This window comes from Oncorhynchus kisutch, linkage group LG16 (assembly GCF_002021735.2).
Source record: "Oncorhynchus kisutch isolate 150728-3 linkage group LG16, Okis_V2, whole genome shotgun sequence".
Lineage (NCBI taxonomy): Eukaryota > Metazoa > Chordata > Actinopteri > Salmoniformes > Salmonidae > Oncorhynchus > Oncorhynchus kisutch.
The window spans coordinates 21,328,835-21,356,566 of record NC_034189.2 but is presented as its reverse complement, the minus strand read 5'-3'; the positions used below and the strand labels follow the sequence as shown (position 1 = coordinate 21,356,566).

Sequence of the window (27,732 nt, the reverse complement as noted above, 5' to 3'; positions counted from 1 at the left end):
GTAGGGGTAGGGGTGATAGGGGTGTGGATAAGAATAGCAGTCAGTATCTGGTGTGAGTGTGACCACCATTTGCTTTCTGCAGCATGACACATCTCCTTCGCATTTAGTTGATTGTGTCCTGTGGAATGTTGTCCCACTCCTCTTCAATGTGCGAAGTTGCTGTATATTGGCAGAAACTGGAACATGCTGTCATACATGGGTGACATATCTGGTGAGTATGCAGGCCATGGAAGAACTGGGACATTTCAGCTTCCAGGAATTGTGTCCAGATCCTTGCGACATGAGGCCGTGCATTTTCATGCTGAAACATGAGGTGATGGCGGCGGATGAATGACACAATGGGCCTCATGATTTTGGGCTGTCCATACCATAACCCTCCTGCCACCATGGGGAACCGCTCGTCCACACAACGCCATACACGTGGTCTGCAGTTGTGAGGTCAGTTGGACATACTGCCAAATTCTCTAAAACAACATTGGAGGCAGTTTATGGTAGAGAAATTAACAGTAAATTCTCTGGCAACAACTCTGGTTAACATTCCTGCAGTTGGCATGCAAATTGCACGCTCCCTCAACTTGAGACATTTGTGTCATTGTGTTGTGTGACAAAACTGCACATTTTAGAGCAGCCTTTTATTGTGCACCTGTGTAATGATCATGCTGTTTAATCAGCTTCTTTATATGCCACACCTGTCAGGTGGATGGATTATCTTGGAAAAAGAGAAATGCTCACTAACAGGAATGTGCTGGCTTCTGATTCAATTAGATTTTTGTGCATATGGAACATTTCTGTAATATTTTATTTCAGCTCACCCAGAGACTTGCTATGCCCTCCGACGAACCATCAAACAGGAAAAGTGTCAATACAAGGCTAAGATTGAACTACTACACCGGCTCCGACGCTCTTCTTATGTGGCAGGGCTTGCAAACTATTACAGACTACAAAGGGAAGCAGTCACGAGCTGCCCAAATCACTTCTATGCTTGCTTCGAGGCAAGCAACACTGAGGCATGCATGAGAGCATCAGCTGTTCCGGACGACTGTGTGATCACACTCCGTAGTCGACGTGAGTAAGACCTTTAAACAGGTCAACATACACAAGGCCGCGGGGCCTGACGGTTTACCATGACGTGTGCTCTGGGCATGTGCTGACCAACTGGCAGGTGTCTTCACTGACATTTTCAACATGTCCCTGACTGAGTCTGTAATATCAACATGTTTCAAGCAGACCACCATAGTCTCTGTGCCCAAGAACACGAAGGCAACCTGCCTAAATGACTACGGACCCGTAGCACTCACATCCATAGCCATGAGGTGCTTTGAAAGGCTATCAAGGCTATCATGGTCCAAACACACCAAGACAGTTGTGAAGAGGAGCACAACGGCACCTTTTCCCCCTCAGGAAACTGAAAAGATTTGTCATTGGTCCCCAGATCCTCGAAAAGTGACCGGTTGCATCACCAACTGGTATGGCAACTGCTTGGCATCTGACCGTAAGGCGCTACAGAGGGTAGTGCGTATGGTCCAGTACATAACCGGGGCCAAACTTCCTGACATCCAGTACCTAGGCTGTGTCATTGGAAGGCCCAAAAATTGTCAAAGACTCCAGTCACCCAAATCATAGACTGTTCTCTCTGCTACCGCACGGCAAATGGTACCAGAACGCCAAGTCTAGGACAAAATGTCTCTTTTAACAGCTTCTACCCCCAATCCATAAGACTTCTGAACAGTTAATTAAATGGCCACCCGGACTACTTACATTGACAACTGTTGAGCGTGAAAAACCCAGCCGCATTGCAGTTCTTAACACAAACCGGTACGCATTGGCACCTACTACCATACCCAGTTTAAAGGCACTTAAATCTTTTGTCTTGCCCATTCACCCTCTGAATGGCACATAAACACAATCCATGTCTCAATTGTCTCAAGGCTTAAAAATACTTCTTTAACCTGTCTCCTCCCCTTCATCTACAATGATTGAAGTGGATTAACAAGTGACTTCCATAAGGGATCACAGCTTTCACCTGGATTCACCTGGTCAGTCTATGTCATGGAAAGAGCAGGTGTTCATAATGTTTTGTACAGTCAGTGCATGTAGGTAATACATTCACTTAGAGATAGCGTTACAGTATTATACAAAGGAAAATATTTAAAAACCACAGAATGATACCACTGCTCTCCTAAAGAAGAATGTGTGTGTGAGTCCAATGTTTCATACATGGAAGCCTGTGCATAAAATACAATTACAACAGTGGAGGCTAATGGGAGGAGCTATAGGAGGACTGTCTCATTGTAATGGCTGAAAAGGAATGATGGAACGGTATGAAACACATCGCACATATGGAAACCACATGTTTGACTCCGTTCCATCTATACCATTCCAGCCATTACAATGAACCCATCCTCCTATAGCTCCTCCCTCCAGCCTCCACTGAATTACAAGTATATCTGTACAAACCTGTGAAATACAGTAAGATGTTCCCAGGAACATGGCATGAAAGAAACACTTATGTACAGCATGAAATTACATCCTATTCCCTATCTAGTGCACTACTTTTGCCCAGGGCTCTGGTCAAAAGTAGTGCATTATGTAGGGAATAAGGTGTCATTTTGGCCGCACTCAAGTCATTATAATACAGTAGATTCAAACATAATACTATTTTGGCCTACAAAGCAAAGGCTATTTTTACTGTATTCATACAAACAAAGGCATATTGCAGTTATCTTGTCTGTGGCGTAAGAAAATAGAAGAACAATACTTTTTCCCACTTCTAGTACATTTACACATAGGCTCTCACTGTGCTCAGGTGTCAGATGCTTTTTTTTAACCTCTTGTCTAAAATGCAGTCTTCAGCTTTTGACATCTTAGACTACAGCGAGTTCAAAGTTTGTGCACACCCACGTTTCATGGCACGGAGGGGTATTCTCCAGATAAACTCCTGCCACACGTCAAGTCAAAAAGATGGACTCCGTCTTAGGGTGAACAGAACACTACGGGATGTATCCTCATCTAGAAGGAAGGAGGGTGAAAGTTCGCCAACATGGATTCCACTAGGCAGGCTCTATTGGTGCGTAGTTGATATTCTAATCTTGCACCTTAGTCCTGTCACCAAGTCATTGTAGCAAAAAAGCTTTACAATAATAAAGCACAGCAGTCTTTTAGTTCCTCTCAGTTTGATGCTTCCTGGGCCTGGAGGGATTATTATTGCTGTGATACAAAGACTACTTTGGTCTGTCTATGTCCAACCTGACATTCATGTGCTTTTAATTTGACACCAGCTTCTCCCCTGTGATATGTATGTGTTACTTATTTGTATCTCTACGCAAAGGAGTCTTTCTTGAAAGAAGCTTTACTTGCTGATCATAAATGTCTGAGCGCTTGAGCCGAAGGTGGAGGTATATTTCAGAAGTGAAAAGTAGGTCAACTGGCCCCCACCGAGGTATGCCACCAACGACCTTGTATCCCAAACAGTCACAACCAATCACATACAAAGCACTGTTAGAGTGGTGTTGTGTAGCAAAGTGTGCCTCATCGTAGAATATGTCACCGGCCCTTACCCAGCCCTACCGCCCTATACAATCTGGGCCTTGTGGATGAAGGAGACGTGTGGTGATGAGGTGAGGAGGATGCCATTGGGCTGGTATTTGGGGAGTGGTTTGGGTCTCAATGTTCCATTGTTCTGCTGGAAGTGAGGGTTGAGTCCACATTCTACTTCTGAGATCTGAGAACTGTTGGTCTTGCTGTCCTGGTCTTCTGACCTCCCCTGATCCAACGGACTCATCCTGGGGCACGTTTCCCACTCCCCCTCCACACCTTCATCCTCGTCTTCGTCGTCTGTGATGGGAGGATTGTTGCAACTGAGAGGGGAGTGGGTGTTCCTGCTACCGGGCCCCTGTCGTAAATGTAAACCCCACTCCATTGGGATGATGGCACTGCCGGTCAGGGACCTCAGCAGCTCGACGGACTGTTCCATGGGGAAGGGAGAGGGTTGGAGAGGGGGGTGGAGGTGGTTTGACTGTGAGACAAGTGGTAAATATGTGGTTAGATAAAGGAAAATACGACTCATCCATAACTATAGATCATTTGAGTATCTCTAGCAATCTCTGCTAAACCTATGAGTTTAAAAGGTTTACAAGAAATTGAGTATGTCATTTGTGATGCCTCATGTCTAGCGTTGCACCAGAAATTCTGAAAGAACAGCGAATTTATAAAAACTTCACTGAATTTTGCCCCCCCCCCCCCCACACACACACACACACACACACACACTTACCAAAGACATAGTGCTGTTCTGCTCATTTGACTCCACCCTAAGTCTGTTCTCCTCCTCTCTGTCCATGGCTCTGCTCTCCCTCCCTCTTCGTGAAGAATTGTACAGAACAGGTCGACCCAGGTAGTCTAGCCCCCCGCTCCCTACCAGAGTAGATCGACTCTCCCTAATGCGCCCTTGCTCCTGTGTGTGAAGGAAAGGGAGAAAAAGATCACTTTAAACACATTATGCACTGAAGAGTCTGATTTAAGATGGCTTCCGAAGCAGGAGTCCCAGAAAAGAAGATGGAGGGAAAGCATGAAGTCTTAAAAACTTAATAAAGTATCATTAATATACAGTATGCACTACTTTTCTTTTCACATATAAATGTTATTTAAAGAAAAGAAGCTCCTTGCATTTAATTGAATTATATAAATGTAAAAATTAGAATGAGATTTGCCTGCCCTGCGCAGCTCAGAACTTAGCGGCCATGCATCTGGAGGCTAAATCGGAGGTCTCCCTCACATGCAGAGAAAGATTGAAATGGAGACTGACCACTACGGAGGACAGACTGGTCCGCAGTGTCCCCTCCACTCTGAGAGGGATATCCTCCTCTGTCTAAAAGAACGGGATAAGAAAGAGAGGGAAGGGAGAGAGGGAGGGGGGAGAGAATGAGACAGGGACATAGAGTGAGAAAAAAAAAAGAACATATTAACTTCAAGCAAATAGATAATGCTCATGGAAGTGCTAGTATTTATTTACAGAATGACAGCATGCCTAGACCACAGACCAGTGGAGGCTGGTGGGAGGAGCTATAGGAGGATGGGCTCATTGTAATGGCTGGAATGGAATAAATAGAACGGTATCAGACATGAAAACCATATGTTTGACTCCGTTCCATTTATTTCATTCCAGCCATTATAATGAGCCCATCCTCCTATAGATCCTCCCACCAGCCTCCACTGCCACATACTGTAAGATATGGTGATTTAATATCCTACCTGTCCTCTAGTGTCCATACTGACTGAGTTCATTTTCCTGAAAGATGCCTGTCTGGAGAGAGTACTGATCTCCTCCCTGAGAGACAGAGGCATTGTAAAATATTCGGAATTACTGTTTCGGCATAACATTTATCCTTAAGATTCTATAACGATTTTAGGGGAGTTACTGTAAAGTTTGAAAACATACTTCCTCACAGTGAGTTCCCTCGACAGTTTCTTGTTCTTGCGTTTGTGGTGACGGGTCACAGAGATGACTATGATGATCATGACTAGAAGCAGTAGTCCGGCCACTCCTCCCACTATTACCATCAGGAGACTGTCGAACGACGCCTGCTTCTGAGGCAACTCTGAGGGAGAAGGACAATCGGAAGTGATGTCATATTCAAAGAGATACAGAAATACACATCATTTTGAAAATGTGTGTGTGATTGTATAAACTGGCTTTGTTAGCTAAACTTCTTTGTTTAACAGAACAAAGGTATTTTACAGAATTTTGTTTCAGGATACAAAAATAAATAATAAATAAAATACAACATATATATCCAGGACTAAAGTAAGACAATTATTACTCATTCAATATCGCTCTCTAACATGAGTGATAGCCCAACCTACCTGTCACAGTGATCTCCACCTCTGCGTTATCCGCCCCCACAGAGTTCATGGCCACACATTGGTAGATGCCAGCGTCCGTCAGGACGAGGGGACGATTAAACAGCAAGGATCCATTCCCTGTGGTCACGCCCTCTGGTAAGTCTCCACCCTTTCTGCACATAACAGAAATACTATAGCATTTAACATTGGGTTTAACAGAACAGTAGAGTTTATATCTTACAATAATGGTCTGAATGCCCATAACCCTATAAACACCCAACAACACCACAAAGTACTTAATTGAACCTGAATGCACCCCTTTAACACACCCATTAGTAACACACAAAACATCACATTCAAAACAACAACACTAACCTGAATATCATAGCAACACAGCCCAAAATAATATTGACTATGGATCACCAACCACACTTCCCTGAAAGGACCACTACAGTGATATAAAGAAAAACATGACTCAGAATTTGTGGGCGCAACAAATTCATTAAAATGGCTTATTTCTGACCACTACTCTAGCTTTGAGCTGTGTTTTGGACCTTTTGAACATACCCCCATTTGAGCAGGAGGAACCAGAAACAGGAACCGTACAGTTTTGCATATAGATATAGATCACACAGCATGATTATGTTCCAAACAAATCCAATTCCTTACCCCCATACCTCCCCACTCCTTCTTCCCCTTCCCCAGTTCCTTGTCTTTCATCCCTCCTTTTCGTGGCCCACACTCTTCCCTTTACCCCCCCCCCCCCTTCCCCTCCCTCTTGTGAAACTGTCTCCTCTGTCTGCCCTTGCACAAGCTGCAACACGACACTATGACAGCAGGGTTATTACTTCTGCTGCTGCTTTGCATTGACAAGTACAAAGAAGGAAACTGGTTTGCCCACTGCAACGGGTGTGTGTGTGTGTTAGGATGAGTACGAAAGTTTGTGATCAAGTAAGGAGAGATTGAATGTAAAAAAAGAGATATGGGTCTTAAGTATAAAAGTGTGAGATAGAGGTGAGTCAGTGTGGGGGTGGGGGGGGGGGTTGTGGGTGTCTTGTGTCTTTGTACTTCGTGTGTGTGGTATATATCTGTTACTCACACGCAAACACACCTTACTGTAGGTGTGTTCATGTGACTAACAGCTTTAGACTTGGTGACAAATTTCTCACACGATCTAGTAAACCACACATATAAAAATAGAGAAAACATAATTAATCAGAATCAATCATAACTTCTATAAATCTAACCAGACATACAGCCTGACACACATGAGACAATTTCCCAAAAGGCCTATCTGTAATTTTTATTAAGAATGATTAATTTTCAATAGATGGTTCGTTTTACCTCCACCCTCTACCACACCCAGAGAATGGTTTAATCCACCTAACAGCAGGACGTCTTCCAAACGCTGCCAGAAAAATTACTCAAGTGAAAAACCACAAGAACTTCAGTCAGCTCTCTCTGCCTTCATTGGATTACTTTAGCACTGTCGGCAATCATCACCGTGAATGACAATATATCTGAGATAGATGTTCCATTTGAACTTTCCCTGAACCAAAAGTGTATTACTATTTATCTAACCTTTATTTAAAAACCTCACAGGAGGTTGGTGGCACCTTAATTGGGGAGGGCGGGATCGTGTTAATGGCTTGAGCGGACTCAGTGGAATGGTCAAATACATCCAACACATTGTTTGATTGCTATCCATTCCAGCCATTATTATGAGCCGTCCTCCCCTCAGTAGCCTCCACTGTACTACATGCTCCGGGAACTTTGGCAACTATTGAAGGGGTATTTCACCCTGGCATATAGTCATTACTATATCATCAACATCACATTTATCCAAACTACAAGCTAGAACATTTTCATTTCACTGGTAGAATCGGGAAGTTTCGACTCCCTGTGTATTGGTCTGCTAATAGTGAACCTCAAAGTCCGGCATTCATAGTGAATAATGATACCACACGCTAGGTAGAGGAGACGTGCACAAAAACTTGAATAATGGTGTTGTTTACTTCGAACGACCAACACACAGTAATCTCGATTTCTTTAGGCAAGATTTTTTTTAGAAAACGTTTATTTTTCACTGTTTGTCCTCATGCCCGTGTGATATTCTATGCCTGGCTGTCCTAATTACAAACAAGCATCATATTTCACCATTCTACCTACAAGACTCACCCTGATTCTGCGGCTATCAAGAATGATGCGGTGACCTAAAGAGTATCAGCGATTTTCAGGCTGAACTGATGGGGAATCCATTTCGACGACAGCTGAGAAGTGATGCGATACCATCAATTTTTTTCCCCCTTCACAACAAAACAGAAGATTCTCAATTAGAGGTGACCTAACGTTAGCTAGCTTGCTAGCCTAGCTGGATAAGTTAGCTAGCTAACATTGCAGTCCTGTATTGAACTCTGAAAGCCAATCAGCTAAATCATATAGCTATCTACAGTATCTTTCAGTATACACACGGTCAATCAATTTCGCCTATGCCATGGTGGTCACTGCTGGACTGGTAACTTAACTACCTTCAGCAGAGTAAACATGTTTGTTTATTTGTTCTATCTTTGACTGACGTTAGCTGACGTAAGATAGCTAATGTTACCAAATAAAGTATCTCAATTTGGTAGCCATTTATTCCACCCTTGTCTGGAAAACACTCCGTTACTAAAATATATAATTGTCCATACAGCTAACTGTTGGTGGCAATGATGAATCTGTATAAATCTATGGTTGGTTAGTTGGTTCTCAGCCAGTCTCAGCTGGCTAGCAATCTTGCTGTCAATTTTGTGACGCTCGTTAGATAACAGCAAGCTGACAGTATTGGAAGGTCCATGTTAGGTATGCATAGCTATCCAGTCTAATAGAGATCAATGCAATTAAGTGTAGTGGTTAAATTGTGTATTGTTGTGTATTTTCTTGTTGGTGGTACTTGTAGTGGAGGCTGCTGAGGGGAGGACGGCTCATAATAATGGCTGAAACATAGCAAATGGAATTGCATCAAACCCCGTGTTTGATGTATTTGATACCATTCCAAAAATTCTGCTTCAGTCATTGCCACAAGCCTATCCTCCCCAATGAAGTTGCCACCAAACTCCTGTGGTGCAGAATCTCATTCCACCAAGATGTGCTTCCAAACCCTAGCTCTGCACAAGGTGAAAGTAAATTGACAAAAATATTTACAAGCTGATGTCTAAAATAGCTACATTTCCAGTAAGCATGGTATAAACATTAATTGTGTAGTGTTTTGTGGGGTTAGTGTTATGGGGTTACAGGTGGTTAGAGTTAGCATGAGGACCAACTGCAAGACCATGTAATCAATTTAGTCTACACCTCTTCTCTTTTTACCGTTTCTTTTTGTAAAACTCAGGTTATCTGGAGTCATTTCACAGTGCCCTGCTGAAAAATACCCCAAAGTGGAGGCATTTTGGGTACACAAGCATGAGGAACGGAACACACCTTGCAGTTATGGAGCACAGCAAGATTGTGGGACAGAAACCAGCAAGGGACACTGAAAGATATCAAATCAAGACTACAACAGTAGTGACACAATCACCTCATTATTCTCTCTGCAGATTCTCAAAACATAATACAAAGACAATCCACAAAATTCCCCTCCAAAGGGCTTCTGTTGACAAGGATGATCTGTCAATGGACTGGGGGAGGTTTACAGACAGCACTTTGAGATGTGTAAGGGTTTTTTGGTTGTGCAGGGTTGTGCTTAGACAGTACATTTATTGTTGTGTATGAGAGCGATTGAGGTGCCATTTCTCCTCAATCTCCCATACACAACAATTCATACTGTGTACGCACTGCCTTCCTAAGACTTTTCACATCTTTAGCCACCCAACCCATTCACTTTATTGATTTATCTTTTCTCTCAGAAGCAGCTCCCAATGTCCCCTCATTAAGCAATACGCTAGCCGGTCCCATTCGGTTGATACCTTTACCAACAAAGGCGTGTTGCCCTATGTCCCTTCCACAAAAAGTGTAAAATGCTAAGACCACAACCATATATTTCCAGGAGATGTGCAGTACCAGCAAATCTTCTACAAGAAGACTAAACATTTGGTGGTTAAGAAGCCCTACACCACTTTTGGCAGAGTCTTATCCAGCTGGCCGTTCACCGCAGACAGGTCAGGCCCATCGCAATAAGCACAAAGAGTCTTCGCTTCCCAAGCCAGTGTACCAAAGCCTGATAAATAAAATAAAATTGCATTGGTCGCATACACATATTTAGCAGATGTTACTGCGGGTGTAGCAAAATTCTTGTGTTCCTAGCTCCAACAGTGCAGTAATATCTAACAGCAATACATGCAAATCTAAAAAGTAAAATAATGGAATTAAGAAATATTGAAATATTAGGATGAGCAATGTCGGAGCCCAGAGTATATCAGTGGAGCTGACAGCTCATAATAATGGCTGGAACGGAGTAAATGGAATGCCATCAAACCATGTGTTTGATGTATTTGATACAAACTCCACTAATTCCGCTCCAGGCATTACCATGGGCCCGTCCTCCCCAATTAAGGTGCCACAAACCTCCTGTTGACCTCTTGGCTTTCTCTCAACCAGCTTCATGAGGTAGTCACCTGGAATGCATTTCAATTAACATGTGTGCCTTGTTAAAAGTTAATTTGTGGAATTTCTTTCCTTAATGCGTTTGATCCAATCAGTTGTGTTGTGACAAGGTCAGGGTGGTATACAGAAGATAGCCCAAATATGGCTAAGACCATGTCCATATTATTGCAAGAACAGCTCAAATAAGCAAAGAGAAATGACAGTCCATTACTTTAAGACATGAAGGTCAGTCAATACGGAACATTTCAAGAACTTTAAACGTTTTTTCAAGTTTTGTTGCAAAAACTATCAAGTGATATGATGAAACTGTCTCTCATGAGGACCACCACAGGAAAGGAAGACCCAGAGTTACCTCTGCTGCAGAGGATAAGTTCATTAGAGTTACCAGCCTCAGAATTCGACAATTAACTGCAACTCAGATTGCAGTCCACATAAATGCTTCACAGAGTTCAAGTAGCAGACACATCTCTACATCAACTGTTCAGAGGAGACTGTTAATCAGGCCTCCATGGTCCAATTTCTGCAAAGTAACAACTACTAAAGGACACCAATAAGAAGAAGAGACTTGCTTGGGCCTAGAAACACGCACAATGGACATTAGACCTGTGGAAATCTGTCCTTTGGTCTGATGAGTCCAAATTTGAGATTTTTGGTTCCAACTGTCGTGTCTTTGTGAGATGCAGAGTTGGTGAACGGATGATCTCCGCATGTGTGGTTCCCACCATGAAGCATTGAGGAGGTATGATGGTGTGGGGGTGCTTTGCTGGTGACACTGTCAGTGATTTGTTTAGAATTCAAGGCACACTTAACCAGCATGGCTACCACAGCATTCTGCAGTGTTCAGGATCTCAGACAGGGGCAAGGTTCACCTTTCATCAAGACGATGACTCTAAGTACACAGCCAAGACAATGCAGGAGTGGCTTCGGGACAAGTCTCTAAATGTCCTTGAGTGGTCCAGCCAGAGCTCAGACTTGAAACAAATGGAACATCTCTGGAGAGACCTGAAAATAGCTGTGCAGCGACACTCCCCATCCAACTTGAGAAGAGCTGAAAAAGATCTGCAGAGAAGAATGGGAGAAACTCCCCAAATACAGGTGTGCCAAGCTTATAGCATCATAACCAATAACACTCTGTAATCACTGTCAAAGGTAGTGCTGAGTAAAGGGTCTGAATGCTTATGTAAATGTGATATTTCAGTTTTGTATTTTTCATATATTTGCAAAAAAATCTAAAAACCTGTTTTTGCTTTGTCATTATGGGGCATTGTGTGTAGATTGATGAGGGGGGCGGGACCATATAATCAATTTTAAAATAAGGCTGTCACGTAACAAAATGTGGAAAAAGTAAAGGGGTCTGAATACTTTCAGAATGCACTGTATGTACAGTCGGACGTTTACATACACCTTAGCCAAGTACATTTAAACTCAGTTTTTCACAATTCCTGACATTTAATCCTAGTAAAAATTCCCTGTTTTAGGTCAGTTAGGATCACCAGTTTATTTTAAGAATGTGAAATGTCAGAATAATAGTAGAGAATGATTTATTTCAGCTTTTATTTCTTTCATCACATTCCCAGTGGGTCAGAAGTTTACAGACACTCTATTCGTATATGGTAGCATTGCCTTTAAATGGTTTAACTTGGGTCAAACATTTCGGGTAGCCTTCCACAAGCTTACCACAATAAGTTGGGTGAATTTTGGCCCATTCCACCTGACAGAGCTGGTGTAACTGAGTCAGGTTTGTAGGCCTCCTTGATCGCACATGCTTTTTCAGTTCTGCCCACAAATGTTCTATAGGATTGAGGTCAGGGCTTTGTGATGGCCACTCCAATACCTTGACTTTGTTGTCCTTAAGCCATTTTGCCACAACTTTGGACGTATGCTTGGGGTCATTGTCCATTTGGAAGACCCATTTGCGACCAAGCTTTTACTTCCTGACTGATGTCTTCAGATTTTGCTTCAATATATCCACATAATTTTCCTACCTCATGAAGCCATCTATTTTGTGAAGTGCACCAGTTCCTCCTGCAGCAAAGCACCCCCACAACATGATGCTGCCATCCCCGTGCTTCACGGTTGGGATGGTGTTCTTTGGCCTGCAAGCCTCCCCCTTTTTCATCCAAACATAACGATGGTCATTATGGCCAAACAAGTTCTGTTTTTGTTTCATCAGACCAGAGGACATTTCTCCAAAAGTATGATCTTTGTCCCCATGTGCAGTTGCAAACCGTAGTCTGGCTTTTTTATGGCAGTTTTGGAGCAGTGGATTCTTCCTTGCTGAGCGGCCTTTCAGGTTATGTCGATATAGGACTCGTTTTACTGTGGATATAGATACTTTTGTACCCATTTCCTCCAGCATCTTCCCGTCCTTTGCTGTTGTTCTGTGATTGATTTGCACTTTTCACACCAAAGTACGTTCATCTCTAGGAGACAGAGCACGTCTCCTTCCTGAGCGGTATGACTGCTGCGTGGTCCCATGGTGTTTATACTTGTGTACTATTGTTTGTACAGATGAACGTGGTACCTTCAGGCATTTGAGAATTGCTCCCCAGGATGAAGCAGACTTGTGGAGGTCTTGGCTGATTTCTTTTGATTTCACAATGATGTCAAGCAAAGAGGCACTGAGTTTGAAGGTAGGCCTTGAAATACATCCACAGGTACATCTCCAATTGACTCAAATGATGTCAATTAGCCTATCAGAAGCTTCTAAAGCCATGACATCATTTTCTGCAATTTTCCAAGCTGTTTAAAGGCACAGTCAACTTAGTCTATGTAAACTTCTGACCCACTGGAATTGTGATTCAGTGAATTATAAGTGAAATAATCTGTAAACAATTGTTGGAAAAATTACTTGTGTCATGCACAAAGTAGATGTCCTAACCGACTTTCCAAAACTATAGTTTGTTAACAAGAAATTTGTGGAGTGGTTGAAAAACGAGTTTTAATGACTCTAACCTAAGTGTATGTAAACTTCCGACTTCAACTGTACATGTGTGTATGTGTGATGGGACGTATAGAAAATATATATTGTATATAAATGTATATTGATAGAAAATGTAGTATATCTGAAGAATAGTATATACACATCAATAGTTAAAAAGGGTAGGCCTTGACAGTATGTAAACATTATTTAAAGTGATCAGTGTTCCATTATTAAAGTGATCAGTATTCGATGACTATGTACATAGGGAAGAAGCCTCTAAGGTGCATGGTAGAGTAACCAGGTGGTGGTTGTCTAGTGACAATGACTAAAGTACAGGGCAGGGTACTGGACGGGGGCTGGCTAGTGATGACTATTTAACAGTCTGATGGCCTTGAGATAGGACTATAGCTGCGTTTACAAAGGCAGCCCAACTCTGATACTTTTTCAGTAATTGGTGTTTTGATCAATTAGATCAGTTCTGAAAAAGATCTGATGTGATTAAGACCAATTAGGCGAAAAAATATCAGAATTGGGCTACCTGTGTAAACACAGCTATAGTCCTTTAAGCTGATTAAAACAGCATTTATCTCTTTTAGAATCGGGTGTGCTAGATTAGGGTTGGAGTAAACCTACAGGACAGTAGCTCTCCAGGAACAGGGCTGGAGAGCCCTGATGTAGAACCAACATAAAAAATATTTATATTTTCTATCAATCTTTTAAATGTGTCTGCCCTTTCGTTCCAGTTCTCTGCTGCCTGTGACTGGAACGAATTGCAAAAATCGCTGAAGTTGGAGACTTTTATCTCCCTCACCAATTTCAAACATCTGCTATCTGAGCAGCTAACCGATCGCTGCAGCTGTACATAGTCTATCGGTAAATAGCCCACCCAATTTTACCTACCCCATCCCCATACTGTTTTTATTTATTTACTTTTCTGCTCTTTTGCACACCAATATCTCTACCTGTACATGACCATCTGATCATTTATCAGTGTTAATCAGTGTTAATCAGTGTTAATCTGCAAAATTGTAATTATTCGCCTACCTCCTCATGCCTTTTGCACACAATGTACATAGACTCTCTTTTTTTCTACTGTGTTATTGACTTGTTAATTGTTTACTCCATGTGTAACTCTGTGTTGTCTGTTCACACTGCTATGCTTTATCTTGGCCAGGTCGCAGTTGCAAATGAGAACTTGTTCTCAACTAGCCTACCTGGTTAAATAAAGGTGTTCTCAACTAGCCTACCTGGTTAAATAAAGGTGTTCTCAACTAGCCTACCTGGTTAAATAAAGGTGTTCTCAACTAGCCTACCTGGTTAAATAAAGGTGAAATAAAAATACAAATAAAAAATGGATTCATAGAATATATTTGTATCAGCTGTACAGAGCTCTGTAGCATCAAACAGATGCTAGACATTCAGATATCCAAAGAATGTTTGTCAAAATCTAAAATACAGGAGAGTGTACACTGTTTCATGTTAACTCAAGAACTGGGTGTTCAACAACAATGTTGTATGGTAAAAGTACAATTGTATGAACAGTATAGTACAGTGTGTCTCAGGTCTAGAGACAGTGCAGAGAACGGAAGTTACAGATTGTTACACCTTGCAACTAGAGATTGACATTTTATGAGACTCCTACTCTATTGCACAGTTTTAACAACAGTTGAACCGTGCCAGCATGACATCAACATGAGGGTAGACTATTTGAACATGCATACATGTGCACAGGCACAGAGATTACATGTACAACAACACCTAGCCCAATAGAAAGAAATATGGCATAACACTCATACAAATGAGCTTAAGTAGGTAGGCAGACAGTATCTACCTGCAGCCATGTCTATCAGGCATGCTTAGGCAAATATTATTGTTATTATTATTTTAATTGTTTAACTTTACCCTTATTTTACCAGGTGAGTTGATTGAGAACACATTCTCATTTACAGCAACGACTTGGGGAATAGTTACAGGGGAGAGGAGGGGGATGAATGAGACCGTTGTAAACGGGGGATGATTAGGTGACCGTGATGGGATGAGGGCGAGATTGGGAATTTAGCCATGACACCGGGGTTAACACTCCTACTCTTACGATAAGTGCCATGGGATCTTTAGTGACCACAGAGAGTCAGGACACCCGTTTAATGTCCAATCTGAAAGATGGCACCCTACACAGGGCAATGTCCCCAATCACTGCCCTTGTGCATTGGGATATTTTTTTAGACCAGAGGAAATGGTGCCTCTTACTGGCCCTCCAACACCAAATATAGTAAAACCAGCTTCCATTTTAGATTTACAACAGTGAATTTTTGTATTATTGTTTTTCTCTCACTGTTTGGTAGTAAACTTAGCTATCTAGCTCGCTGGATATGCAATACTTGTTATTTCCATCTGTTTGGAATCCTATCTTGCATCATGCCTATAATGTTGTTAATCATAACCAATGTGAACCCTCGTCAATGATGTTACATAGCTAGCTAGTAAAATTATTTACAGTTGCTGATGTTACACGTTTGGTAACAAGTTACAAATGTGAGGTTAGCTGGCGCCAGGCTAACTATCTAGCGAACTCCTGGTCATGTGCTAACATTTGCTGGTAAGCCTAGCTTTAGGTGTCTGGTTGTAACGTTGTAGCTTGCTGTTTAGTAAAGAGCCATATCTAAGACTAAAAAGAGAAGAGGTTTTACAATTGAGATACAAAAGATCTCATTGTAAAACCTTTTCTATTTTTAATCATAGATATGGCTACCAGTAGTTGTTTAGCTAGCTTAGTTAGCTAGCTACCTAGCTAAGTTGGCAAACAGAAAAATAATTACATTTCCCCCCCTCACTGTAACACACAGTGGTGGTGTGTGGATAAAATCACTGTGGAAGACAAGCCAGGGGGAAAAATGCCATATTAGAACCTATATGTTGTGACCATTGCATTGTTTGCTCTATAACCAGTTCATGTGCCTTGCCACCTTGATATATAGGCCTAAGGCTGAGACAATAAGAAGACACAGTGGCAGAATAATTTCAACCACACCTTTGTTTCATCACAAAGCCAGAGAGTAACCTCCACAAAGCATATTGCATGGAACAAGCAGTTACATAACTTACAGCATGGTCAAGCAAGTTAATGTTTCCGTCATTTTCGGACCACTAAACAACCATTGATTTAGAACCACGGAGAGTTACCGCAAGTCACAAAGAAAACAGAAGCTGCCTCCACTGTTCCAGCACTATTTCAACTTCAACATTTCAACGTCATGTAATCACCTCTGCTTAGTCCAATACAGTTCGAACTAAAAGATACCAAAAACTATTTAGTCCAATCAATGTAAGCTAAATATAATGTGGATGTCCATGGCTCTGATTTGTGTGCGTGGGAGTGCTTTGCAACAACAACAAAAAACATGTTGACACACACTACTTGTAGAGAAATGCCAATGCAATCCTCCTCTCTTTCATGTTGACAAAATGTTCTACCACACTGTCATACAGTACATGCTTAAATGTTTTGTTGTCCTAGGCTACCTGGCTAAAATGCTTGCTCGCTAGCCTAACGTCCTTTCATGGGCAAGGTTAACTAGTTGTTTTTTTGTTTTTTAATTAAAATTTCAAGTTCTCATTTCATCTTTGAGCAAATGAGGTAAATTAAGGCAATAAATAGGCCATGGTGGCAAAGTAATTACAATATAGCAATTAAACACTGGAATGGTAGATGTGCAGAAGATGAATGTGCAAGTAGATGTAACAGTATAACTTTAGACCGTCCCCTCGCCCATACCCGGGCGCTAACCAGGGACCCTCTGCACACATCAACAACAGTCACCCACGAAGCATCGTTACCCATCGCTCCATAAAAACAGCGGTCCTTGCAGAGCAAGGGGAACTACTACCTATTCAAGGTCTCTTAGCAATTGACTTCACCGATTGAAACGCTATTTAGCGCGCACCGCTAACTAAGCTAACCGTTTCACATCCGTTACATAGAGATACTGGGTTGCAAAGGAGCAAGATAAATAAATAAATACAGTATGGGGATGAGGTAGGTAGATAGAGGCGGTGCTATACCTAGCAGAGACTTGTAGATAACCTGTAGCCAGTGGGTTTGGCGACGAGTATGAAGTGAGGGCCAACCAACGAGAGTGTACAGGTCGCAATGGGGGGTAGTGTATGGGACTTTGGTGACAAAATGGATGGCACTGTGATAGACGGCATCCAGTTTGTTGAGTTGAGTGTTGGAGGCTATTTTATAGATGACATCACCGAAGTCGAGGATCGGTAGGACGGTCAGTTTTACGAGGGTATGTTTGGCAGCATGAGTGAATGATGCTTTGTTGTGAAATAGGAAGCCGATTCTAGATTTAATTTTGGATTGGAGATGCTTAATGTGAGTCTGGAAGGAGAGTTTACAGTCTGACCAGACACCCAGGTTGTCCACGTATTCTAAGTCAGAGCCATCCAGAGTAGTGATGCTAGACGGGCGAGTAGGTGTGGGCAGTGATCGATTGAATAGCATCCATTTAGCTTTACTTGCGTTTAAGAGCAGTTGGAGGCCACGGAAGGAGAGTTGTATGGCATTGAAGCTCGTCTGGCGGTTAGTTAACACAATGTCCAAAGAGGGGCCAGAAGTATACAGAATGGTGTCGTCTGCGTAGAGGTGGATCAGAGAATCACCAGCAGCAAGAGCAACATCATTGATGTATACAGAGAAGAGAATCGGCTCGAGAATTGAACACTTTGGCACACCCATAGAGACTGCCAGAGGTCCGGACAACAGGCCCTCCGATTTGACACACTGAACTCTATCAGAGAAGTAGTTGGTAAACCAGGCGAGGCAATCATTTGAGAAACCAAGGCTGTCGAGTCTGCCAATAAGAATGTGGTGATTGACAGAGTCGAAAGCCTTGGCCAGGTCGATGAATAGGGCTGCACAGTAATGTCTCTTATCGATGATGGTTATGATGTCGTTTAGGCCCTTGAGCGTGGCTGAGGTGCACCCATGACCAGCTCTGAAACCAGATTGCATAGCGGAGAAGGTACGGTGGGATTCTAAATGGTCGGTAATCTGTTTAACGTGGCTTTTGAAGACCTTAGAATGACAGGGTAGGATAGATATAGGTCTGTAGCAGTTTGGGTCTAGAGTGTCACCCCCTTTGAAGAGGGGGATGACCGCGGCAGCTTTCCAATCTTTGGGAATCTCAGACGATACGAAAGAGAGGTTGAACAGGCTAGTAATAGGGGTTGCAACAATTTCGGCAGATAATTTTAGAAAGAGAGGGTCCAGATTGTCTAGCTCGGCTGATTTCTATGGGTTCAGATTTTACAGCTCTTTCAGAACATCAGCTATCTGGATTTGGGTGAAGGAGAAAGGGTGGGGGCTTTAGCGAGTTGCTGTGGAGGGTGCCGGGCAGTTGACCGGGGTAGGGGTAGCCAGGTGGAAAGCATGGCCAGCCTTAGAGAGATGCTTTTTGAAATTCTCAAATTATAGTGGATTTATCGGTGGTAACAGTGTTTCCTAGCCTCAGAGCAGTGGACAGCTGGGAGGAGGTGCTCTTCTTCTCCATGGACTTTAAAGTGTCCCAGAACTTTTTAGAGTTAGTACTATAGGATGCAAATTTCTGTTTGAAAAAACTAGCCTTAGCTTTTCTAACTGCCTGTGTATATTTGTTCCTAACTTTCCTGAAAAGTTGCATATCACGGGGGCTATTCGATGCTAATGCAGAATGCCACAGGATGTTTTTGTGCTGGTCAAGGGCAGACAGGTCTGGAGTGAACCAAGGACTATATCTATTCCTAGTTCTAAATGCTTATTTAAGATGGTGAGGAAGGCACTTTTAAAGAATAGCCAGGCATCATCTACTGACGGGATGAGGTCAATATCATTCCAGGATACCACGGCCAGGTCGATTAGAAAGGCCTGCTCGCAGAAGTGTTTTAGGGAGCGTTTGACAGTGATGAGGGGTGGTCGTTTGGTCGCAGACTCATTACGGATGCAGGCAATGAGGCAGTGATCGCTGAGATCTTGATTGAAAACGGCAGAGGTGTATTTGGAGGGCGAGTTAATAAGGATGACATCTATGAGGGTGCCCGTGTTTACGGATTTGGGGTTGTACCTGGTAGGTTAATTGATCATTTGTGTGAGATTGAGGGCCTCAAGCTTAGATTGTAGGATGGCCGGGGTGTTAAGCATGTCCCAGTTTAGGTCACCTAGTAGCACGAGCTCAGAAGATAGATGGGGGGCAATCAATTCACATATGGTATCGAGGGCACAGCTGGGGGCAGAGGGAGGTCTATAGCAAGCGGCAACAGTGAGGGGCTTGTTTCTGGAAAGGTGAATTTTTAGAAGTAGAAGCTCGAATTGTTTGGGTACAGACTTGGATAGTAATACTCTGCAGGCTATCTTTGCAGTAGATTGTTAACATTAGGCTTCTACATTTAGCTACATATTAAACTTCTATCCTCTCAGGCCATGGGCACAATGTTTTATTTTATGGTTGGATCAGAATCGCTGTTATAATCATTGGCCAGTACAGAGAATTAAGTAAAACCACAAGTCCAAATCCTTATCTCCATCCAAGGCTAATTTAGGAAAGGACCAATTTTAGCTAGCTAGCTAGCCACCAGAGGAAAACAACACAAGGAGATACACAACGAGTTTCTGTCAATGACGTATGCTCTCGATTCGATGTGAATGAAGTGAAGCCAAATCCGAACTGGCTTCCCTTTGCACTTTTTTTTTGGTGAGCCAGGACCATTCAGAGTTGAGCTCACTCAGTTTAGCGCAATGCAGATTGACTATTATTTTATATAAAAAATGATCAAGGGAGGCCAAATGCTCGCTGGCTTCCCTTGCATTCAATGCAGCAACAATTTCATACTCTTTTGGACCAGACTGCATCAGATAGATGGCCTACACATACAGAGACATAGGGGCGCTGTTTCGCTCGCTCAGAGTTTTTCTCCGGTGAGATACTGTACATTCAGCCGCGTTTCCGAATTGAAGGTCACTTTTTGGGGAAGCCTGGTTTCCCTTGGCATCCATGAGTACATGCCACTGGTAACACAGTAGAATGTTAGCCAGCAATACACAATATGGGTTTCAATAGATAAACTAAAGTTAGCTAGGTGGCTTGCAGGAAAAATAACTGACTTAGCTAGGCACCGTATTTGTCATCTGCCCTCTTGGTGCTGGCTTTTGCTGTAGCTGAGCTTCTAACGCTAACTAAATCCAAGTCTTTGTTTTGAATCCTCTTTGCTAGCTAATTGATGCTCTATCGTCAAATTCGTGTTGATTAGAGGAATCACTTGAAGTCATTGCATCTGGTCGTTTTTCAGTGACTGGAAAAAATGTCTGATTGTACATTTACTGATGAATCCACCGATAGGAACATTGCTGAAAGACATCAAATGGCTCTATCGAACAAGGACAACCATATCTACACCCACAAAAACGTATAGTGCGATCAGTATAACATAGAGCCTTTGTGAAAGGCCACAAAGCAGGACTAGACTATATGCATTTTTAGATACACACACACACACAGCAGAGTGAAATAGAGAGCAATGACGTGGTGCACACATCTGCACAAATGTGTCCTAGCACGCAATCTTCAGGGACCACTTTTGGCTCATGAGCACCACTTTCACAACTACTGGTTAAAAAGTTGACAAAAGTACTGGAGAATCTCTTTAACCATGTAAGTCAATCAAGATTCAAGACAATCGCCTTATTATTGACAATGACTGCCTGGCAAGTGGCACAAAAAACAACTCCTGAACTCCCCGGTTGGCCCACTATTAATAACTGACTAATAGAATTACCAGTAAATCAAACTAAAACAGATTAGCCAGACATGATGTGAGTCAGACAGGCAGAGAGGGTAGGTTGGGAAAGTAAGTGTTACCTGGTCCAATTGAAACTCTGTGGTTTGGGGTTTCCTCCACTGACACAACTGAGGGCAGCTTCCCCCAGACCAGCATACCAGTTCTGATCAAACCCAGAGATCTCTGCATTGGGAGGATCTAGAATAGAGGAACATGATCAAAGTCATTATTTTGGCAGAACTGGCAGATACACAGAAATACACAATCACACACACTAATAATAAAGTCAGGATAAAACATTTGCTGTAAAAGATCTTCCTCGTGAGAAAGAAGCACATTCAGCTTACAATGAAGTTACTTTAGATTCTGAATTCTACCAGGGACTTTAAATAAAGAGGGGTATATTAAACGGAAAAGTCACCGAAGGCATAGAAGTCTGTATAAACATGTAGTGAAGTGTCACAATTAAAAATTATATTTAATCTCACGTCTAGATTCATAGTTATTAAAGGCCCAGTCCAGTCAAAAACAAGATTTCCCTGTGTTTTATATATATTTCCACACTGAGGTTGGAATAATTCTGTGAAAACGATGATAATGCCCTTTTAGTGTGAGAGCTGTTTTAAAAGACTGCCTGTTTTGGTGGGTTGGATTTTTAGCCTTCCATGGTGACATCACCATGCGGTAAATTAGTTAATAGACCAATAAGAAAGAGAAGTCCAAGCCTCTCTGTTAATAACAGCAACAACAAAAAATCCCCTTGTAAAATGCCCTTTTCCAAGACCATTTGAATTGAAAACAATCACTAGAAGGTACTCTTGTTACCCTGAAATTATCTGATATTGAGATAAAAACGGCTGCATTGGACCTTTTAATTCGAAGTCTAAACTCACAGTGCACCACCAGGTTGTTGGTGATCCTGCGTGGTCCCTTCAGAGCCGGGTGCATCACCAGACAGTCCAGCCTCTTCCCATCCATACTCCTCAGGGGATGCAGAGAGAAGTGGGTGGAGACTGAACCACCCTCCAAACTCCTGTTGTGTGATTGGCCTGGTAGTTCTGTGTCCCAGGAGAGGTGGGGCGGAGGGCGGGCCACAGAGCGGCAGGATGCAGCCAATTGGAAGGACTGGCCTTCGACAAGGATCACAGGGTCCAGGGAGGAGATGGGCGTGGCTGCGGGGGTCAAATGTCAAAGGAATCAACTATTCTTTGGTCTTAGTGCTTGGGGAGGTGATCTTAGAACTGGTCTTAGTTGTTAATTGGAGGTTAAGCTGATCCTAGAACATTGTGACATGATGCTTCAGGGGGTGGAAGTTCTTAAATGCTTAACTAGGATCAGCTTTATGATCCAAGCTGAAATCTAGATTTCTAATGTACTCTGTTAGGTAGATGTTTAAAAAACAGGAACTTTTATCTTAAAAAGACAGCTGGATACACTGACAGTTACAATGACAGTTGTGGCTTACATGACTACTATCACCACTAGAGCTATTGTTTTAGCTACTTACTTTAATACTACAACTGACTACTAATCATCGTCATCAGGACATTATACTCTGTAAATCCAAGTCCTACAATGAGTAAGGGGAAGCAAGGGGAGGGACTTACTCCACACGGTGAGTGACAGCTGTCGTTCGAAGTTCCCCGAGGGGAAGGTGCTGATGTGACAGTTGTACCTGCCCTCATCTGACTCAACGGTGTTCATGATGATCAGGGATGAGTCCACGGTGGGTTTCCTGCTGCTGAACCGCACACGCCCTGAGTACTGACCAAACTCTGAGAGAGGGGGGAGATTGAGGAGAAGGGGAGGGGGGGTCATACGGGGAGAGTAAAGAGGGGGGTGGGTGAGAGAGAGAGAGAAGAAGACCGAGTTAGAAAGAGAGATATGAGGGTGGCAAATAGAGAGAAATGGAGTAGCTAGATTGAAACTGCATCTGTGGTTTTGTCTTCCACTCTAAATATAACTTGTAAGGCTTCGAGGGCTAGCAAAGCAGATGAACTACCAATACATAAAGAGATGGATGGTTGACACTCTTAGTACTTTAACATCTATATGTATGTGTCCTACCTGTGTGTCCATCGGTGTGGTGTACTGTGATGATCTGGTCCTTGGTGCCATCTGCTTTCTCCTTGGTCCAGGTGACCTGTGATATTGAGAGACGAGACCATTCTGTTAGGGATGCCTTTTCTAAGATAAAACCAGATATGTTGAACAGAGCATTATGGGTACTGTAGTAACTCATGCTACAGACCTGAACCACCACCTGGCCCACTTCCACCTTGAACTGGCAGGGCAGCCGGGTCTCAGCCTCAGCCAGGGAGTCCAAGGTGTACGAGGGAGAGGGCTCCACAAAGTCCCCCTGCACCACAGCAACTGGGGGGAGATGGAAGGGGGAGAAAGAGAGAGTTATTTATTTGTTGACTTTATTGTCCCCTTGGAAAATGTGTGTGGCATTGTTGACATCATTTACAATAGAAATACATCACAATGACACAGTGTAGCGAGAGAGATAATGAGAGGTTGAAAGACATTAGGAAGACTGTGCACTGAACCATGAGGATTTTGTAGTCTTAACACTTTCCTTACTGTCCTTTATATGCTTCAGGGGGTGAGCGACAGAAGGAATGAGAAGAGAGGCGATGTAGAGGATAGAGAGATGTGGTTGGAAAGAAGATAGAGAGGCCAAGAGATGGGGGGTGGAAGAGTACACAAAGAAGAAAGGGAGGCAGTCAGAGGGAGGACATAGAGCATGCGATTCGATGTGTCAGTGAGGATATGTCGCTTGACTTGTTGCACTAGTGAACCTCCGAGTGTCCAGAGAAACACACACACACGCATACTCACGTGCACACACACATGCAAACGTACACATATACGCACACGTATGTACGCACAACCTGACCTATTTGATGTAGACATCTTATATCATCTATAAGATGAATGAAGGCCTGATTGCCATCTCCTTTTCTCATTAAAACAACGTGTTCTTTTTTGGCCAAACAGCTCACTCTTAGCGTAACAGAAAAAGCATTTATGCACCCTACCAAATACCAATACAAATGTTAAGTAAAAATGTTGTAATCGTGCTCTATGGAGAGTATATTTTAGACCCATAATACATTTAGTTAAGGATACCAGTTCCAGATAACATGAACTCAGCAAAAAAACGAAACGTCCCTTTTTCAGGACCCTCTTTCAAAGATAAATTTGTAAAAATCCAAATTACTTCACAGACCTTCATTGTAAAGGATTTAAACACCGTTCCCCATGCTTGTTCAATGAACCATAAACAATTAATGAACATGCACCTATGGAACGGTCGTAAAGACACTAACAGCTTACAGAGGGTAGGCAATTAAGGTCACAGTTATGAAAACGTAGGACACTAAAGAGGCCTTTCTACTGACTCTGAAAAATATCAAAAGAAAAATGCCCAGGGTCCCTGCTCAACTGCGTGAACGTGCCTTAGGTATGCTGCAAGGAGGCATGAGGAGTGCAGATGTGGCCAGGGCAATAAATTATATGCCCATAGTAAAAGCTGTTTTGATATGGCTGTACTGATTCAACGGTGACTTTTGTTGTTGTTGAACTAATAGTGTGTGTGTGTGTGTGTGTCATGCGTGAGCGTGTGTTTGTAAACAGCAGACAGATTGTCTTTAGTATGATTTATGTATTTACCAGTTCACTTTGTTGTCTACCATGCTGACAGGTGCTGTATTTTTCCATGTGAACAGTGTGTTACTGTTGTGTCACAACAGAGTTGTGAACATGGAGTAGGGGCAGGCAAGGCTTTGAGGTTTCCTGAGGAATCTGCCTGTGCAACATTACTGCCATAACACTCCACCTATGACACAGCATCCGGTCTGTCTGACTAACTGTCTCTCAAGATTAAATACACATTGCCAAGATAAGGGTCTCTCTCTCTCTCCCTCCCTCCCTCCCTCCCTCCCTCCCTCCCTCCCTCCCTCCCTCCCTCCCTCCCTCCCTCCCTCCCTCCCTCCCTCCCTCCCTCCCTCCCTCCCTCCCTCCCTCCCTCCCTCCTCTGTCTCTCTTGCTGTCTTGCTCTATCACTCTCTCTCTTTCTCTGTCTCTCGCGACCTCCCTCCTCTGTCTCTCTTGCTGTCTTGCTCTATCACTCTGTCTTTCTTTCTCTGTCTCTCGCTCCCTCCCTCCTCTGTCTCTCTTGCTGTCTTGCTCTATCACTCTGTCTCTGTCTCTGTCTCTCTCTCTCTCTCTCTCTCACTCTCTTCTCTGTCTCTGTTGCACTCTCTCTTGCTCTCTCTCTCTCCCTCTCTCTCTTCCTCCTCTCTCTCTTGCTGTCTTGCTGTCTTGCTCTATCACTCTGTCTCTCTCTCTCTCTCTCCCCCTCTCTTTCTCTGTCTCTCGCTCTATCTCTCACTCTCTTCTCTGTCTCTGTTGCACTCTCTCTTGCTCTCTCTCTCTCCCCCTCTCTCTCTCTCTCCGTCCTGTCTCTCTTGCTGTCTTGCTCTATCACTCTCTTTCTCTTTCTCTTTCTCTTTCTCTTTCTCTTTCTCTTTCTCTTTCTCTTTCTCTTTCTCTTTCTCTTTCTCTCCCTCCCTCCCTCCCTCCCTCCCTCCCTCCCTCCCTCCCTCCCTCCCTCCCTCCCTCCCTCCCTCCCTCCCTCCCTCCTCTGTCTCTCTTGCTGTCTTGCTCTATCACTCTCTCTCTTTCTCTGTCTCTCGCTCCCTCCCTCCCTCCCTCCTCTGTCTCTCTTGCTGTCTTGCTCTATCACTCTGTCTCTCTTTCTCTGTCTCTCGCTCCCTCCCTCCCTCCTCTGTCTCTCTTGCTGTCTTGCTCTATCACTCTGTCTCTCTTTCTCTGTCTCTCGCTCCCTCCCTCCCTCCTCTGTCTCTCTTGCTGTCTTGCTCTATCACTCTGTCTCTCTTTCTCTGTCTCTCGCTCCCTCCCTCCTCTGTCTCTCTTGCTGTCTTGCTCTATCACTCTGTCTCTGTCTCTCGCTCTCTCTCTCTCACTCTCTTCTCTGTCTCTGTTGCACTCTCTCTTGCTCTCTCTCTCCCTCTCTCTCTTCCTCCTCTCTCTCTTGCTGTCTTGCTCTATCACTCTGTCTCTCTTTCTCTGTCTCTGTTGCACTCTCTCTTGCTCTGTCTCTCTCTCTCTCTCTCTCTCTCACACTGTCTCTCTGTTTCTTTCTGTCTGTCTCACATAAACCATGTCTTTGTTTTCCTCATTTAAAAAGGCATTATACATCAGCTTATATAAATACAGCACAGAACAATAGGCGCCTGCTGCAATCCTTCTCTGATCCTCATAGAGAGAGAGAGAGAGAGAGAGCACAGGAAAAGAGTCAGACTGAATCACAGACATGAGGGGGGAAATTGATCAACAGTAACCTGTTTTTCCTGAAATATCAGACAACTCCTCAAGTGTTGTCCATCTAATCCAGCAAAGACGAACCCAAGAAGCTGGACAAGAGCCAAAGTTGGCAGTAGCCTACTTATTTAAATACTCATATAAAAATCGACTTGCTGGGTCAATTACCAAAATCGATAGGAGTACAGATAAACCAAAACTAAAAATGCAGAGCTTTAGCTGAAAATAGTTATTATCGTGTGTTATTTTGTTTATAACGCTTTACTTAGCCCCTTTGCAGTGTTATTTCTCCTAGTCTAAACATTACATCATGAATAACTAACTTACTGAAACTCCAAAGGATCCACAGCAGTGGTGTCAGTCCGCCCAGGTGAGAGGTCATTCTCCCCGGTTCGGTGGAGTGGTCCGCCCGCCTTGATAGATCTGGAGACAGCTAGAGGTTTGTGGTCTATTCTGATGCTGGAATTTGTTGTGACATTGGTCCAATTTCCACTTAACTTCCGTTTATGATCTTATCCCAGACAGTGAACTTTCTTTCATCCAGTGTCTAATCCAAGACAGGAATGTAAAAAAAAACGTCTAGGCTAAAAGTAGTATAGATCCTCAGATTTAGCCAAAATTTATGATTCGACCATGTCTGGCTTGTTGTTGTTATTCCAACAAAAGTTGTTCTCTCTCAATGTGAAAAGTGCTGCCTATTCCTTTCTTTGCATTTTGGAAAAGTAATTGATTCCTAGTGAAATGCACAAATGATGTTCTGTTTCTTTGACACAATCACACCATATTCTGGCTTCTCAAAAGTAGGAGCGGTTACCTGTTTTCTTGAGTACACCTGTTACAAGCACGCTCTCGCTCTCTCGCGGTCTCTGACACACACACACACACACACCTAGGAAGTCACCTTTCCAGTTTAGTTAAAGCAACAGACAGTTATTTTCAGGCCTTTACATGCAGCCTTCCACAAGGCTCAACCGGGAGGTGAAATGATGTAGGCACAGTACACAGGCCCTCTAGATGGAGTAGCCTAAACAACTTGTCTCGATATCAAAGATACAAAGATACATCTATCTATCTACAATCTACATCATGAACTACATCTATCAATGTAGACAGCAGAAAATGGTTGTTGACATCTACATAGGTGTGGTAACTATTAATTGCAGACGTAAAGAGTTGAAGCTTAAGCAAAATGGCTCCATTCTGGCTCTGACAGAACGACG

At 43.1% G+C, this 27,732-nt stretch overlaps 1 protein-coding gene across 1 annotated transcript; it reads right to left on the bottom strand.

Annotated features, from left to right (window-relative positions):
• Positions 1–780: 780 nt before the first annotated feature.
• Positions 781–27,350, bottom strand: LOC109906246 (nectin-4). Its single transcript, XM_020503862.2, has 12 exons — positions 26,840–27,350; positions 23,412–23,533; positions 23,228–23,303; positions 22,768–22,935; positions 22,054–22,332; positions 21,241–21,358; positions 5,863–6,014; positions 5,438–5,597; positions 5,251–5,326; positions 4,805–4,867; positions 4,274–4,453; positions 781–4,015 (listed from the first exon to the last, which is right to left on the bottom strand). The coding sequence occupies exons 1-12, from the start codon at positions 26,892–26,894 to the stop codon at positions 3,572–3,574; spliced, it is 1,893 nt and encodes a 630-aa protein (XP_020359451.2). The 5' UTR covers positions 26,895–27,350; the 3' UTR covers positions 781–3,571.
• Positions 27,351–27,732: the final 382 nt, after the last annotated feature.

Coding starts and splice junctions, on each gene's coding strand:
- LOC109906246 (XM_020503862.2), bottom strand. CDS start 26,894: ATGACCTCTCACCTGGGCGGACTGACACCACTGCTGTGGATCCTTTGG. Junction 23,304..23,411: donor TGGGCCAGGTGGTGGTTCAG/GTCTGTAGCATG, acceptor TCAATATCACAG/GTCACCTGGACCAAGGAGAA. Junction 22,333..22,767: donor GCTGTCACTCACCGTGTGGA/GTAAGTCCCTCC, acceptor TGACCCCCGCAG/CCACGCCCATCTCCTCCCTG.